General features: G+C 59.5%; 1 protein-coding gene across 11 annotated transcripts in view; it reads left to right on the forward strand.

The window, feature by feature from the left end:
• The window catches only part of Adgrb2 (adhesion G protein-coupled receptor B2), a 35,285-nt gene that overhangs the window by 13,005 nt on the left and 6,165 nt on the right, over window positions 1–16,115 (forward strand). For 3 of the 11 annotated variants that reach the window (XM_015485349.2, XM_048815883.1, XM_048815885.1), the window contains 21 exons: window positions 5,240–5,323; window positions 5,616–5,780; window positions 6,903–7,067; window positions 7,710–7,874; window positions 7,958–8,125; window positions 8,202–8,303; window positions 8,446–8,552; window positions 9,262–9,456; window positions 9,612–9,680; window positions 9,765–9,873; window positions 10,179–10,512; window positions 10,772–10,877; window positions 11,070–11,113; window positions 11,374–11,500; window positions 11,948–12,051; window positions 12,141–12,243; window positions 12,945–13,095; window positions 13,244–13,313; window positions 13,731–13,797; window positions 13,955–14,040; window positions 14,338–14,436. In XM_015485349.2, coding sequence (XP_015340835.1) covers window positions 5,240–5,323; window positions 5,616–5,780; window positions 6,903–7,067; window positions 7,710–7,874; window positions 7,958–8,125; window positions 8,202–8,303; window positions 8,446–8,552; window positions 9,262–9,456; window positions 9,612–9,680; window positions 9,765–9,873; window positions 10,179–10,512; window positions 10,772–10,877; window positions 11,070–11,113; window positions 11,374–11,500; window positions 11,948–12,051; window positions 12,141–12,243; window positions 12,945–13,095; window positions 13,244–13,313; window positions 13,731–13,797; window positions 13,955–14,040; window positions 14,338–14,436 — 2,620 coding nt within the window. The remainder of the gene's footprint in view (window positions 1–5,239; window positions 5,324–5,615; window positions 5,781–6,902; window positions 7,068–7,709; window positions 7,875–7,957; window positions 8,126–8,201; window positions 8,304–8,445; window positions 8,553–9,261; window positions 9,457–9,611; window positions 9,681–9,764; window positions 9,874–10,178; window positions 10,513–10,771; window positions 10,878–11,069; window positions 11,114–11,373; window positions 11,501–11,947; window positions 12,052–12,140; window positions 12,244–12,944; window positions 13,096–13,243; window positions 13,314–13,730; window positions 13,798–13,954; window positions 14,041–14,337; window positions 14,437–16,115) is intronic. The other 8 variants (XM_048815875.1, XM_048815884.1, XM_048815878.1 and 5 more) reach the window with 6 other exon arrangements.

Genomic DNA, 16,115 nt, shown 5'->3' on the forward strand with positions numbered 1-16,115 from the left:
ACAGCAGAGCCGTGTTTCAGGGGACCGGTTGGTGCACGCGCAGGGCTCTGTGGCCAGCCTCAGGGAGGATGTGAAGAGCCTTGGGAAGGAAGTGGTGCTTCGTAAATCGCCACGCTCTCTTCCCGTGGAAGTGGTGATTATTGTGGTTATTTTTAACACATTCATGACATGGGAGGCTGAGGGGGCTGGACTGCATGGAGTTGGGGGGAGCACAGCATGGCAGGTATCCACTGTCCTGCTCAAGTGGCAAAGAGCCTGCACACCCTGCCTGCTGATACCAGTGGTGAGTCGAGGGTGGCCCCTGTTGGCTGGGGTGGAGGAATCCCCAGGAATATCTGGCCACGGATGTATCATGCCTGCCCGCCCAGAATCTAGGTCCTCTGTGCAAGAGGGGCACTGGAGATGGAGGCCCTCCCTCAGGGAGGAACCCAGGATATGTAGAGCTGTCACAGGAGCCAAACTGGGGACGAGGCCACAGAAGAGGGGGTCAGCATACCCAGACTTCTGTGTGGCTCCAGTCTGCCCTCCCCTGTCCCCACGGCCTTGCAGAGTGCCTGGTGCCTGGCAGACAGGGGAGGACAAGGGCTGGAGGTTGGCTGCTGGCTGTAGCAGCAGGGAGCCACTGAATGCTCCTCAGCAGGGAAGTCTTGTGGCCAGGGCTGGGATCCCAGAGGATCATTTTAGGCCACAGAAGAGATTCAGGCTCATGTGGGAAGAGAGGGGAGCAGATGCACAGAGGAAAAATTAGAAACTGTATGAAAGCAGGGTAATGGAGGCAAGGACCAGGGTCCAGTGGGGTGGGAGCTCAAGACGAGCTGTGTTGGTCAGTCAGAGCCGGTCAGGCCTGCAGAGTCGCAAGTCCACCCCGCCTCTCCCCCATGTGAGACCCTGTGCCTTGTTCCTCCTGAGTGAAATGGCGGCACTGCTTCTCACGAGGACGAGACAGGGTGCCGGCGCGTGCGTGGTGACTGGCACCCGGAGTTGTTTAATCAATGTTACCTTATCCAAAACAACAAAAGAGGGTGTCAGGTGTCAAGTAAGGACACGTGTCCCAGGCAGTGGATCCGCCTGGGCCTGGGCCTGGGCCTGGCAGCTGTGGGGGCGGCTGATAGATTGCAGGTCTGTGAGCGCCAGGGCCCTGGTCCAGCGAGCCTGCCGAGCAGAGGGGCTAGGTGGGCCACTCAGGGCCCTTGGGTGCTCATACCCTGCTGGGTCCTGCTTGTCCTCCGGGACTCTGCCTGCCTTAGCTCCTCCACAGGCTCATCCCGATCCAGGCCGAGTTGCCTGGGGCCTGTGCATATGTGTGAATGAGTGTTTGTTGCAGCAGATGCCACCTGGTCTTATCTGTCTTCTTCCCCTTGAGGGAAAACTGGCTTTCCCCTGTGGGGGAGTAAATTGCTGGCTTCAGCTGAGGGAGCTGGGGTGGCGGGTCGGGGGAGCCAGTCTGTGTAGGCCTGGATTGTGCCTTCCCATCTCTGACCCAGCCCCAACAGCTGGGAGAGGGACCCAAACCCTGGGCCTGGGGCAGTTTTCAAATAGGGTAAATTCTGGAAACCACCAGTCCTACTTCTGGGCATATCATGGGGCTGATCAGCAAGTGGTTGGGAGTGGAGGACATGAAGGCCACAGGGAGCAGGGCACATCGTGACAGGCAGGTGAGGCTGGTCTCTGGCATGTCCTAGTTCAGTGGGCTGTGGAAGGGGTGACATCTAGAGCTGGTGAAGGGCGGGACACCTAACAGGAGCCGAATGAGAGGAGGGTGCCACATGGTCACAGGCTGAACAGTCCCTAGAGCGCCTACTGATAATTGGGTGTCGCCTCAAAGGTATTCTGGGTGGAGGGCTTGGGGGGCCCTACCCGGAGCCTGTCTTAGACTCCCTTCAGTAAAGGCTGGCATGTCAGGCTGTGACGCTCCTCCGCCAGAGCTGAAGCTTTGTAGGGAGTCAAGATTACAAATATCCGTTTCTAGTGACCCCTGCTGGGGGGAGCCAGGGGCAGGGCATTCGTTGGTGTTTGTTTATTGACATTTTTCTGGGCCAGGCTCTATTCGTGAGGTTAGGGAGATGAATCACAGACAGCTTCTCTCAAAGGGCTCATGGTGGGGAGAAGGGGCTACTTCAGACAGAAAATGGAACCATCTGTGATGAAAGGGCAGGTAGAAGGGGCAGCAGGAAGGCTTCATAGAGGAGAGGTCATCTGAGGTGGGTTTTGAAGGCTGAGTAGGAGTTTCCAGGCAGAGAAGGTCGGGAACAGCAGGAGGAGATTAGAGAGGAGGTGAGGGTCCTACTCTGGATGAGCTGAGTTTGAGGGTTAGGACAGCAATGGCGCCCGGGAGAGGCTGGGCTGGCCATGGTGACTGGGAGCGTTGGTTCAGAGGGGTGCATTAGGCCGTGGGGGTGAACATGCAGTGAGAACAGGACAAGTGTGGCTGCCTGCTGTGGGAAGTGGCAGTAAAGTAGACTGGCCCAGGAGACCAGAGCAGAGTTGTCTCCATAGAGAGGCGAGAGGGAGCTGGAAGAGTCTGGGAGGTGAGCATCGGAGGGCAGGAAGGGTCAACAGGGTCCAGCGAGAGGAGGCCTGTGAAGTGTCCACGGAAGTCGGCAGTGAGGAGGGCGTTGATGACTCTGTCAAGAATGGTTTCAGCAGAAAGATGTGGGCAGCAGCCAGACTGCAGAGGATCGACAGGGGAGGTGACATTTGAGCCAGGAAGTGAGTGGCAGGTGAGAAACTGGCATGCCAGCTGGGGACCACTCACGGGTGGTGGAGGGAAGCCAGAGGACAGTAGTCAGAGGTGGAAGGAGGGTGCAGGGAGGGCCTTCCAGGATGGGGGAGGCTGGGTGGGGTCGTGGGCTGCCATAGGGAAAGGACGTGAGGAAAGCTGAGAGAGGGGGCAATGGAGGAGCCCTCCCAAGAAGGTGGATGTGCAGGGGCAGGCCAGGCACAGGTACTGGCCTTTGCAGGGGGTGGGCTGCAGCAGAGCTGGGAGGCGGAGAGGTGTGGCAGGAGATCAGGGCTCCTTCAGGTCCTCGCTCCTGCTCTGCATGGCATCATGGCTGAGGGAGTGGGAGGAGGGGACTTGAGGGAGGTCACCATGGCTGCAGAGGGGAATGAGGAGGGGACAAAGAAGGAACGAAGCCGAGAAGGGTGGCCGAGAAATCCTGGGCACCCAGAAGATGTGGAGCCCCTGAATCTGTCGCGGTGCCAGTTGGCACAGCTGTAGATCCTTCAGCCAGCCTGGGAGTGGGAGTGGAGGAGGTGGCTTGTCACAGGCTCCAGGCTGGGGACTGCTGAGCAGGCGTGGTAGAAGAGATGGATGGGGGAACTGAGGAGCTGGCAGGCGTGGCCCGGCACCTTCTCTGTGGTCTGGTAGAGGCAGGGTTCACAGTGAAGCCAGGGGGACCACAGATGCTGTTCCAAAGGAGACCTGGTGACCTGGTGGGGGCGGAGGGGGCTTAGTGAGAAGAGGGGAGATGACAAAGATACACCAACATTCCTGCCTTCTGGGCATTCGCCACATGCAGGGCGTGGGACCAAGCACTTCACAGCCTTCTGTCAGAGGGCCCCTAAGGTGGGGCATTATGAGCACTGCTTTCCAGAGAAGGCAGGGTCAGAGAGGTGAAGAGAGTTGCCCAAGGCCACACAGCTGGTTAATGTCCATGCCAGACAGGATCCAGTGTCGCTACCCTGAGGGGTCTGGGTTTCAGGGGTGGTGGAGAAGTTTCAGGGATGAAGTGGCTCAGGTCCTGGGACTGGTGGTTAAAGTGAAGGGAAAGGCCCTTGATGAGACTGGAAGCAGGGCTAGGGGCCGTTCAGAGCTCCCTGGAGTTTGCTGGAGGGTGGGTGGTCATGCTGCAGGGCTTTCTCTAGGCTGCAGAGCCTGGTCTGAACAGCAGGGGGCAGGAGGAGTCCAGCCCTCTGGGGTCCCTTCAAACTCTGGTGCCCATTCTGTGCCGATCCAGTTTTCAGAAATAGGTGAGAGCCTAGGGTGGGGAGGGCAGTCTGGGAACAGCATCAGCTGAGTCCTGTCCCCAGGTTCCAATCCCACCTGCCCCGCAATCTACTCGGGCTGGGTCTTTCCCCCTGCACTCCTGTCTGTCCCTCACCTCCACTCCCTGGTCTGAGGCTATGTTAGTCATCTTCCCGTTACTGTAACACATACCTGAGATGATAATTGTATAAAGAGGGAAGGCTTATTTTGGCTCACAGTTTTGGAGTTTTGGGGCACAGCACATCCTGGTGGGAGTGTGTGGTGGAGGAAGCCCAGGTGCCTCGTGTCCAAGAAGGAAACAGGAAGAGGAAGGAGCAGGAATCCCACCATCCCCAATTACTGAAGACCTCCTCCTATGCACACCTCTTAAAGTCCCAACAGCACCAAACCGAGTACTAAATTTTTAACACGTGGGCCTTTGGGGGACATTCTAGATCTAAACTTCAGCAGAGAGAGAGGCTTGGAGGAGCCCCTGTCTTCAGGCCAGGAGAACTTGGTGGTGCTGCCAAGGCCTAGACCAGACACACAAATCCAGGCCACCTGGAGCTCGGCCGAGGCAGCAGCAGGCTCCTGGAGCACCTGCTGTTCTCCTGGCTGCAGGGGCAATGGGAGGAGGGTCTGTTGGGTATAGGCCCCTGCCCCAGGCCCTTTGGGTCTCAGGGGATTGGCATTCTGACCTGTGCCTCCAGGTCATGGCCCATTACTGCTCTGGGAGAGACTGGGTCCTGGGCCCAGCCTCAGGCCCAGTGTGAGTTGCAGGTGCAGGGGAGAGTTGAATCAGCCCCTGAAGGGAGAAGGCCTCAGCCTCAGGCTCACTGGACCCTGTGCTCTTTGACAAGTCATTTCCTTCTGTGGTCCTCAGTTTCCACATCTCTCAGCAGAGATGAGAGTCCCTTCGTCTCACCAAGAGGCTTAAAGGGGATAGATGCGGGCAGGATTTGACACAGGCACCTCCCCACACCTCCTTAATTTGGGCAACCACTCTCCTCCAACCTCCCTGTCTGGCTGAGGTGAGAGGTGGACGAGATGATTGTGAGGCTCTGGGTGAGTCTTGGGCGGCCTTCTGAGCTTCAGTTTCTTTATCTGTAAAATGGTGGTGTGGGGCAGGGGGCAGGATATGATGCTCTCTGCATTGCCCGCCATTGGCTCCAGGCCCTCAGGCCGAGGACCAGCAAGGCTGCCCTCCCTGTGCCACTGTGGCAGGACCAAGCTGGCTTCTGCTGAGCCCCTGCCACTGCCTCCGTGTTCCAGGTGAGGAGCCGGAAGAGGAACCGAAGGTGAAAACCCAGTGGCCAAGGTCTGCAGATGAGCCTGGGCTATACATGGCGCAGACAGGTAACTCGGGCCCGCCTCCCTTGCTCCTTGGCGGGGGCCCGACTGTGTGGCGTCTGGTGGCATGTGTGCTTGGCGTGTGCCCGTCTGTGTCTATGTCCTGGAGCTCAGTCGCGTCTCTGCCATGTGAGGCCTGTGGGCAGAGCTGGGTTGCCTTCCAAAGAGCCTGCTACTTGGGGTCAGGGTAGGAAGGTCCCTCTGATGCCTGCCCCCATCTTGCTGGTAGTCCCCCAATCCCGTGAAACTGAGTGCCTGGGAGGTACCCCCTGCCGCCGACGCTGTCCCTTTCTCGTAGGCGACCCAGCGGCTGAGGAGTGGTCCCCGTGGAGCGTGTGTTCCCTGACGTGTGGGCAGGGTCTGCAGGTGCGGACCCGCTCCTGCGTGTCCTCCCCCTATGGGACCCTGTGCAGCGGGCCCCTGCGGGAGACCCGGCCCTGCAACAATTCAGCCACCTGCCCAGGTAGGCCCATCCCCCTCCCTTACCCATCTGCCTGCAGGGTTAGGTCCTGCCTGGGACTCAGGCACATGAATCTTCCAAAAATGCTTGATTGCCCCCTCATTCCATTCAACTAACTTGCCTGTCCCTACACTATGCCTTAGGCCCCACATGCTATGCCAGTCCAGTGCAGGGCACTGGGGTCACAGCAGAATCCCACCACACCTAGCTGGGCTCAGTTCTGGGCACCTCCCTCCCCTGATGACTGCATCCTGGTAGGCAAGGCTCATCCTCACCTGCACTGCCCCCTGTGTCTCCCCAGTCCTGGCCTCGCAGCACCCCCTATACTTACCACCTCCCTGCATTTGCTTATTCAGCCCATCCTGCAGGGACTAAGATGAATGCTACTTTTACTTTAAAATGATTCCTCTCTGACTGGTCCCTTCTCTCTGGACTCTGCATCCCACTCCCCAGAGAGGTTTCATAGACCCTTAAGCCTTCTTCCATTGAGCATGTAGTTGTTGAGGAAATGCATGTGCCTGCCTGGGACAGGTGGTGACTGTGAGGGGCGGAGCCCGATAGTCCTGCTCCTTGCTTCCTGATGGAGAGAAGTGGTGCCTGGCTGTGATTTAGAGTAGGGCTTATTTGGGGAGGGCTCCTGGTACTGGGGTGTGGCAGGTGCTTGCAAAGGGCTGGGGCAAAGCTGTGTCCAGCGTGTGAGCTCTGTGTCAGTGTCCTTGTAGAGGTTCATGTCTATTTGTGTGTCCATGAGGTTGGGGCTGGGAAGGGCACTTCTGTTGCCCCAAGCCTGCCATGTTGGATTCAGGCTGTGATCTGGGGGTGGGGAGGCCCGATGGAGTGGATCTTGGGTCCCTTCCTGAGTTTTCCTGAACTCATGGTTCTTGGGTTGGTCCTGCAAGTGTCTACTGGGGCCGTCCTGTGTGAGTTGGGACCAGAAGCCTGTGTTCCCTCAAAGGGCGGAGTCCTGGGGCCCTGAGAGCATACCCTGGCAACAAAACCCAGGGCAGAGCCAATAAGGAGCTGCCGCTGAGTTGTGGAGCTCCTGATTGGTGGGCGGATGGGCAGGCGCTGGCAGTGGGCGGGGCCAAGGTGCGGCCCAGCCACCAGCCACGTGCTTCCTTGCAGTGCACGGCGTGTGGGAGGAGTGGGGGTCCTGGAGCCTGTGCTCCCGCAGCTGCGGGCGGGGGTCCCGGAGCCGGATGCGGACCTGCGTGCCCCCCCAGCACGGCGGCAAGGCCTGCGAGGGTCCCGAGCTGCAGACTAAGCTCTGCAGTATGGCCGCCTGCCCGGGTCAGTAGCACCCGGGGGCTTCTAGGCAGGCACTGCCCATCCTGGGGGCGGTGGTGGTGGTGGTGGTGGTGGTGGTGGGGACCCAGGGGAGGCAGTCAGGACCAACACTCTGCGCCTGGGGATCCTACGAACTTGACCAAGCATGAGGAGACTGGAGAAGTATGCCTGCCAGTGTGGGAGGTGAGCCCCAGTTCTGACTTGGGGTTGGCAGTGTGACCCTATCAAAAGGGAGCTGCTAACCTCTTCCTCTAAGTCCTGGGCTGCCCTTGTTGACAGTAGCACTTTGGTGCCCGTGGCCCGCAGGAATGGGAGAGGACAGACACTAAACTGGGCTTAAGTGTGGGCAGAGATCAGAAGGCACCCATGCCCTCAGCAGCCCATGCCCTCAGCCAGAAGAGCACTCACACTTGGGTGCTGAGTGGAGAGATGTCCTATGTTCCTGGAGTTTGTGACAGGCAGGCAGGTGAGGCCCAAGCACCACGTGCTCACTGCAGTCCCCTTCACACACCCTGCTCTAGTGGGTCTGGCCTGGCACAGGTCTGAGTGCCTAGCAGGCTCTGCAGTTTCCCAGTGGTACCCTGTCCTCACCAGCCCGCCCATGCTCTGCTCAACGGCCACCCCTGCTTGTGTCTCCCCATGCAGTGGAAGGCCAGTGGCTAGAATGGGGTCCCTGGGGCCCATGCTCCTCGTCCTGTGCCAATGGGACCCAGCAGCGTAGCCGGAAGTGCAGCGTGGCAGGCCCTGCCTGGGCTACATGCACGGGTGCCCTCACGGACACCCGAGAGTGCAGCAACCTTCAGTGTCCGGGTGAGTGGTCAGCATGAGGGTGTCAGGTGGCAGCTCTGTCCCTGGGGGCTCCTGCAGATTTTCACACTCCCCCTTTCCCACAGCCTCTGATGGCAAGTGGGGGCCATGGAATGCGTGGAGCCTATGCTCCAAGACGTGTGACACAGGCTGGCAGCGGCGCTTCCGCATGTGCCAGGCCACGGGCTCACAGGGCTATCCCTGTGAGGGCACTGGAGAGGAGGTGAAGCCCTGCAGTGAGAAGAAATGTCCAGGTACCACTGCCTGCACAGCCCTGGGAACCTGGGGTCACGTGTGTGAGCCTGGCTGAGCCCCCCACTGTACCCACAGCCTTCCATGAGATGTGCAGGGATGAGTATGTGATGCTGATGACGTGGAAGAAGGCAGCAGCTGGCGAGATCATCTACAACAAGTGTCCCCCCAATGCCTCTGGTAAGGGTGGCAGCTCTCCTTGCAGACCACCCCCCACCCTTCTTGCTACCCACTTCTGGGCCCCCAGCCCCCATCCTAAGGTATGAAGGGAGTGGGTGAGACTTGGCCCTCATCCTCAGCCCTCTGTCTTGTCCCCCTGCAGGGTCTGCCAGCCGCCGCTGTCTCCTCAGTGCCCAGGGTGTGGCATACTGGGGACTGCCCAGCTTTGCTCGCTGCATCTCTCATGAATACCGCTACCTGTATCTGTCAGTGAGTGTGCCCTGATGGGTCGGGGTGCCAAACATCTGTCCCAGACCCTGGTAGGGAGTGGAGGGAGCTTGAGGCTCACTCATTCCACACGCCTTGGAGTATGCTGTGCCCACTCTGCCTGGCTACGCCTCTCCTTGTCTGGCAAACTCCCAACTCAGACCTCAGTGCCTAACTCTCCCTTAGGATGCTCGTCCAGGTGTCTGTGTACTCCACTAGACTTGAAGGCAGGGGTGAAGTTGAGTTTTTGTGTGTGTCCCCAGTGCCCAACCCAGGGCCTGCCGTGGTTAAGGGTGGTATCAGTGAATGTGACCTGTGTGTACGTGTTTTTGGCTGTTTCGGGTATTGGTTGTGTGTGTGTTTTAAGGAGCATGGGTGACAGCACACGCATTGCACTTCAGGATACGTGTGACCCCTTTGCGGTGGAAGGTGCCCTGCCCCGTACTGGCTTGTCAGCTTTTATACACACATCTGAGCACTTTCCTTCTCCAGTTGTTTCTACTACAGTCTTTTAAAAGTGTCTTGGGGATTCTCACTCTCTGGGTCTCTTTCTTGGACTCTGTCTCCACTGGGAGCCCCTTTGAGCCTCTCTGTCTGACCCCACATGCCTCCTCTCCTGGATGCAGGCAGTGGGTGTATGGGAATGGGATAGGCCAGAGTCTAGTCCCGGCTCCCAGTGCTCCAGTGACAGGGGCTTTCATGTCCCCTGCAGCTTCGAGAGCACCTGGCCAAGGGGCAGCGCATGCTGGCAGGTGAGGGCATGTCACAGGTGGTGCGCAGCTTACAAGAGCTACTGGCCCGGCGCACCTACTATAGCGGGGACCTGCTCTTCTCCGTGGACATTCTGAGGAATGTCACTGACACCTTCAAGAGGGCCACCTATGTGCCCTCAGCTGATGATGTGCAGGTACCACCCTGTACCCCTGAGGGAGGAGGGCTGGGGATGGAGAAGCCCCAAACAGAAGCGGGAGTCAGTACCTTGGCAGGTCTCAAGTGTGGCTGTACTGGGAAGCCCCCGTTCCCCAGGGCCGGGATTCCTGACCCTCATTGTTCTTTCCCCAGCGCTTCTTCCAAGTGGTGAGCTTCATGGTGGATGCAGAGAATAAGGACAAGTGGGACGATGCTCAGCAGGTGAGGGCCCGGCTTCCCGGCTCCCCCCATCAGGTCCAGTCGCCACCTTGGACCTTTACACCTTCAGTGCTCTTCTGTCTCCAGGTGTCCCCTGGCTCTGTGCACTTGCTCCGTGTTGTGGAGGACTTCATTCACCTGGTGGGCGATGCCCTCAAGGCCTTCCAGAGCTCTCTGATTGTCACGGACAATCTGGGTACAAGGAGGCAGGCCGGGGAGGGGATGCTGGGTGTGATAGAATCCAGACCACTGTGGCTGGGAAGGGTTCCCAGGGGCTCTTCCCTTTTTCCTCTTGTTTCTGGGCCCCATCTTGCCCCCGTTTAATCCCATGCTTGTGTCTTTCTCTCTACATTTCTTCCTCTCTCCATCTCCATGTTGTCTGTACCAACCTCCGTGTCTGCATCTGCCTTCCCTGGTGTGTGTCTTCCCCATGTCTGCCTCTTCCCCTGGGTCTCTCTGTTCTATCTCTGATGCTGTCTGCCCACCCTCATCCCCCTGCAGTGATCAGCATTCAGCGAGAGCCTGTCTCTGCTGTGTCCAGCGACATCACATTTCCCATGCGGGGCCGACGGGGCATGAAGGACTGGGTACGGCACTCAGAGGACCGCCTCTTCCTGCCCAAGGAGGTGCTCAGCCTCTCCACCCCAGGGAAGCCAGCTGCATCTGGGGCAGCAGGCAGTAGCCCTAGCAGGGGGAGAGGCCCAGGAACAGTGCCCCCAGGCCCAGGCCACTCCCACCAGCGCCTCCTCCCAGCAGACCCTGAAGAATCCTCCTCTTACTTTGTGATCGGTGCTGTGCTCTACCGCACCCTTGGCCTCATCCTGCCACCCCCCAGGTAAGTCCACCTGAGCAGAGAGATCTGCCTGTAGTCCTATGCTCTCAGGAACCCCTTGCTTGGCTCTGTTTCTCAAAAACATCCATGTAGCTTTCAGAGGCTTGGCAGATCCCCAGCTCTAGACCTCACCCCAAATCCTGGGCCCACTGAGCCTCAGGGCTTTCCCTGGTAACCCCTACCCCATCCAAGGCAGCTTCAGAGTTTCTGACTGGGTCTGGGCACCTGCTGGCAGGAGCTGACCTCAGTGCCTGTCCCCCAGGCCTCCACTAGCTGTCACCTCCAGGGTGATGACAGTGACTGTGCGGCCTCCCACCCAACCTCCAGCTGAGCCCCTCATCACAGTGGAGCTCTCCTACATCATCAATGTGAGTAGGGGCCCCAGCAGGGGCCTCAGGTATCCTCCATCATGGGTGGCCAGAGGCCTGTCTGATGGGGAGGTGGTCTGTCCCCAGTGACAGGGAGAACCTCTGCCCTGGGTGGATGGCAGCTGCCATGGCAGGATGGTCAGGGGTGGGAGCTTCCCACCCTGGACTGCATGCATGTCTTCTGCTCCCCAGGGCACCACGGATCCCCATTGCGCCAGCTGGGACTACTCCAAAGTGTGAGTTGGGTGGCAGTCCTGGGTGAGGAAGGGTGCGGCCCCAGAACCCCTCTTCAGAAAGGGTCTCCTGCCTGGAAGGCAAGAAGGTTCCTTGTGCCATCCTTGGTCTGAGGGGTCAAGAGCATATTCTGGGACTCCCTGCTGTCACCTCATGGATGTAGTCTTGCCCTGGATTTCACCTGTCCCTGGGCTATGGCCAGCACTGGGGGCAGGGCTGTGGAGCTGGGCCCAGGGCTCACGCCACCTCTCCCCCACCCAAGAGATGCCAGCTCAGGGGACTGGGACACTGAGAGCTGCCAGACCTTGGAGACCCAGGCAGCCCACACCCGATGTCAGTGTCAGCACCCGTCCACCTTTGCTGTCCTGGCCCAGCCACCCAAGGACCTGGTGAGTGGGGTGGGGGAGAGGTGCCTGGGCTGGGCAGAGGAGGATGGCCCTGGGCTGCCAGGGGCTCTCTGTGACAGTGCTTGTCAGGAGCTTGGATGATCCTGAATGTGCCTCTGTGCAGGTGCACTTGTGGGATTGCTCACAGAATCCTGTGCCCCTGGGATAGTGCTCAGCCATGACACCTGCCTGGGGGTGTGGCCACAGGCGCCGTGTGTGTGTGTGTGTGTGTGTGTGCGCGCGCGTGCGCGCGCGCCGCACGTGTCTGGTTGTATGTGGAAGAACATGGGTGACTGAGTGTAAACGTGTCTGCGTGTGGGACTGAGTTTGGACTGTGCACATGTGAGAACAACAGTTAGAACCCGCCTGCACGTGGGTGTGCCAATCTGCACTAGACAGCAAGGCCAGGCACCCCGCTGCTGCCCTCTCTCAGCAACTCATCTCCCACAGACCCTGGAACTGGCGGGGGCCCCTTCAGTCCCCCTGGTGATCGGCTGCGCCGTGTCCTGCATGGCTCTGCTCACGCTGCTGGCCATCTATGCCGCCTTCTGGAGGTAGGTTGAATGTTGTGGGGGGTGGTGGCCAGCCACCCGGCTCGGGCAGGCAGCCAGCGTCTCTGCCTCTGCCCACTGTGCCCTGTCAGGTTCATCAAATCTGAACGCTCCATCATCTTGCTGAACTTCTGTCTGTCCATCCTGGCTTCCAACATTCTGATCCTCGTGGGCCAGTCCCGGGTGCTGAGCAAGGCAGGTGCAGGCTCCAGGGGGTGCAGGGGTGGGTGTCTGCCGGGAATGGGAGGGGGCATGGGGGTGGAGAGCGTCTGCAGGGGAGGGGGAGTGTGTTCCTGTGGATATCCGTCAGGGACCGATACGGGTACAATGCAGCTGGGTGTTGGGGTGGGTGTGTGTGTGTGAAGTGGTGTATGAGCATACGTGAGGGTGCTGGGGGTGTGTGTGTACTCAGTGATGAGTGTTTATGTACATCAGTGAATGTGTGCGTGAGCTGAGTGCCTGGGTGCACGTGTTGGGCGGGTGGCATTGGGCCTCCTCCTGTCTGTGAGGCCTCTTTTGCCACCTACTTGTCGATGACCTGTGCTGACTGTCCCCCATGCCCTGTCCGCCTTCTCTGTACTGTGAGGGCCAGGCACGGGGCTTACTTGGCCTTGACATGGCAGGTGCTCTTGTCTGTCCCCAACCCTGCCAGCCCAGTCTATGTGGGGGTGGCCTGCCCGCCCGCCTTCCCGGATGCCGAGTGCTGTGTGCATGTCACCAGGCCTGTGTCGTGCTGTGTGTGGGTGCAGGAAGGCGGGGGTGCCTGGCAGGGCTCTGTGGGAGGCGGGGCTCAGGTGGGCGGCTGGCCGCTGCAGCCCAGCACAGTGTGGGGAGCCTGGCCCCTCCCGCCCTGGCTGCTGCTCAGGGCCACTCCCTCCTGTTCCCTCTCCCTGCAGGGCGTGTGTACCATGACTGCTGCCTTCCTGCACTTCTTCTTTCTGTCCTCCTTTTGCTGGGTGCTTACTGAGGCCTGGCAGTCCTACCTGGCTGTCATCGGGCGGATGCGCACCCGCCTCGTTCGCAAGCGCTTCCTCTGCCTGGGCTGGGGTGAGCAGGGCCAGTGCTAGACTCTGCTGGAGGGCACTGGGGGCAGGGGAAACAGAGAGGCTCAGCTCTGACCCAGCCCTCTGAGCACCCAGGTCAGCTGGGCCCTGAGCCCCAGCAGCCATCTCACTGCTGTCCTTCGCTCCCCCAGGTCTGCCTGCCCTGGTGGTGGCCGTGTCTGTGGGCTTCACCCGCACCAAGGGATACGGTACATCCAGCTAGTACGTGGGCCTCCCATGGCAGCTTGGGGTGTCGGTGGGTCTTTTGGGGAACAGCCCTGGGCATTAGGCCTTCTCAGGCTGAGACTGTGGCTCGTACCTGTTGTGGGTCTTTGGGCGAATTCTTTCCTATCTCTGAACTTCAGTGCCCCCGACTATAACAGGACTTGCTGGGCTTGGACAGTCTCTCAGAACTCTTGAGCTCAGGGGTCAGCCTTTGTTCATTCCTATGGTAGCCCCAGGGGCTAGGCCTAATGTCCTTGACCTTTGTTGGAAGGGAAGTGGCCCATCTCCCGCTGTCTAGGGCTCAGTCTCCACTGGTGATGTGGGCATAGCAGCCAGGGGGGTTGGGGGTACTAGGGATAGTGAGGGTGGCGAGGGAGCTGCGAGTGTCTGATGCCCTGTTCTTCCCCGTCCCAGCTGCTGGCTCTCCCTGGAGGGTGGCCTGCTATACGCCTTTGTTGGTCCAGCAGCTGTCATTGTCCTGGTATGTGTCCCTTTCGTTGTCCTGGGAGGGATGTGGCCCCAGAGGGTCATCTTGTCACCTGTGCCACCTCCCTGCCCACCGGCTCCCACCAGGGTGCTTCCCTGCCCAGAGGGCAGCTGGTGACCCTGTCTTCCCTGCCCACTCGACTGGGCCCCAGGTGAACATGCTCATCGGGATCATCGTCTTCAACAAGCTCATGGCCCGTGATGGCATCTCGGACAAATCCAAGAAGCAGAGGGCCGGGTAAGGGGAGGGTCTCTGCGACTTGGCCTTCCTGGGAAATGTGCAGGGAGGGAGGGCTGAGGGCACTCTTGGAGGTTCAGGGCTTCAGGGTGCCAACTGGGACTCCCCAACCTTGGTGCATCAAGGGTGCAGGCAAGGTGGGCCCCGGAGTGCTCAGCTGCAGCCCCTCGCCCACCCTAACCCAGCTCTCTCTCTCTCGTCTGCCCTCCCTCCCCACCCCTCTCGGGGCTCATTTTGCCCCTATCTCCCGGCTTCCCGTGTGTTTCCCCCTTCTCCCATGTCTGTGCCGCCCCCGAGGTCGGAGCGGTGCCCCTGGGCCAGCCTGCTCCTCCCCTGCTCAGCGTGTGGAGCGGTCCCCAGCCCCCTGCTCAGCTCAGCCTCGGCCAGGAACGCCATGTTAGTCGTGCCCCCTGGGGGGCGGTTGGGGTGGGTTGGGGCAAAGGAATGGGGGGGCAGTGCCCATGGTCGGGGGGAGGAGGGACTGTCAGCCCAGTGCCCTGGAGAGCTTGCCCTGCCCGCCAGCCGCCACTCAGTCTCTAGGGCTTGGGATAGGTGGCAGAGGATGATGGGGAGTGACTGTCCTCCCCCAAGGTGCTGGGTTCATTCGCCCACCCTTCCCTCTCACCCCTCCCCCAGTTCTCTCTAGGCCCAGCCATAGACTCCTTCTCCTCACACCGCCAACCTCCAAAAGCTCAGAGAGTCTTGGGCCCTTAAAATTTTTGAGCTATAGAACCTTGGAATTAGAATGATAGAATCTTAGAATAAGACAATCAGAAGCTAAGAATTAGAATGAGTGAATCATAGTCTTATCATCTGTCATAGAATCTGAGACTTAGAATTCCAGAGGCATTGAAATCTCACAATCAGAGACAGAATCATGGAGGTGGACAATTATTTCACCCAGGACACCCCGCCCCCCGGCCCCCCGCCCCAAGCAGCTGAGAATCCTAAAATCCTGGCTCCATAGGAGTGAATCTGCTAGAACCTCAGGGTCAGCCTCCCACCTGGGGCTGGAAATCCAGCTGAGCCTCCCTGACCTGTGAGGTCCAGCTTTATCTCGCACACCCCCAGACGCCCCTGGAGGTGGCTAGTGCCATCATTGTGAAGCTCTGAGGATCAGAGAGCTCCCTCTTCCTTGGGATGCCGTCTGCCTCTGCCCAAGTCTGCTGAGCCAGCAGTTAGAAGCTTGGCCTTCAGAGTCGGCCAAGCTGGATTTGTGTCCCAGCTCTCCTCTCTGCCCAGCTGGGTGCACTCCAGTCTCCTCATCTGTGAATTGGGATACTAGCCCCCAGTTTTGTTTATTGGAGTTGTTTTGATCACAATTTGAAATAATGTATGTAAAGTGTTCAGTGCAGGGCCTGGCAGAGAATTGATGGTTAATCAATGGTAGCTCTTATTACCGTGATTAGACACTCTTGATCTTGGCTTCGCCTCCGGGGGTGACAGAGACCACAGTGCCCACCCCCTGCTGGGCTGAATAGCCCTGAACCACTCTTTCTAGGACAGGTCTTGGCCCCCTGCCCATATCTCTGCCTTGGCCTCTCTGGCTGTCTCTGCAGAATGGTGCCATACTCTGCCCTGTCTGGAGCTGTGCCTGACTCTCCGTGGGGGGTATTGTGGGTCGCCGTGGGCTGAGTGTGGTGGCCCACCCAGTAGGGCAAGGCCGCCCTTCTCTCCGTAGTGGGCTGTAGCAGGTGTGGAGGGCAGACCTGAAGTCCAGGGCCCACCTGCCTTTTTTCTCTGCCTTCCCCAGGCAATGAGGCTGGGGAGATGGAGATTTGGCCCCGACCCCAGCTTTCACCCCCAGCACCAGCTAGGATCCTAGGACTCTGAGCAGCCACTGGGAGCCTGGCAGCTCCTCTGTGGGGAGCTGGGGGAGAGCCTCTGCCTCACAGTTCTGGCCCCATCTCCTCCCCAAGGATTTGTGCTCTGGCGTCCCCCCATGCTCTGCCTGTTTAATCTTTCTGTCTGGTGTGTCTGTCTGTCTCGTGCTCTCTCACTGTGGCTGTCTCTCCTGGTCTTTCTTCCTCTCCTCCTCTCCTCAGCCTACCCAGCTGGACTCTGGGGATGTGGCC

This window comes from Marmota marmota, unplaced genomic scaffold (assembly GCF_001458135.2).
Source record: "Marmota marmota marmota unplaced genomic scaffold, marMar, whole genome shotgun sequence".
NCBI classification, from domain to species: Eukaryota; Metazoa; Chordata; class Mammalia; order Rodentia; family Sciuridae; genus Marmota; species Marmota marmota.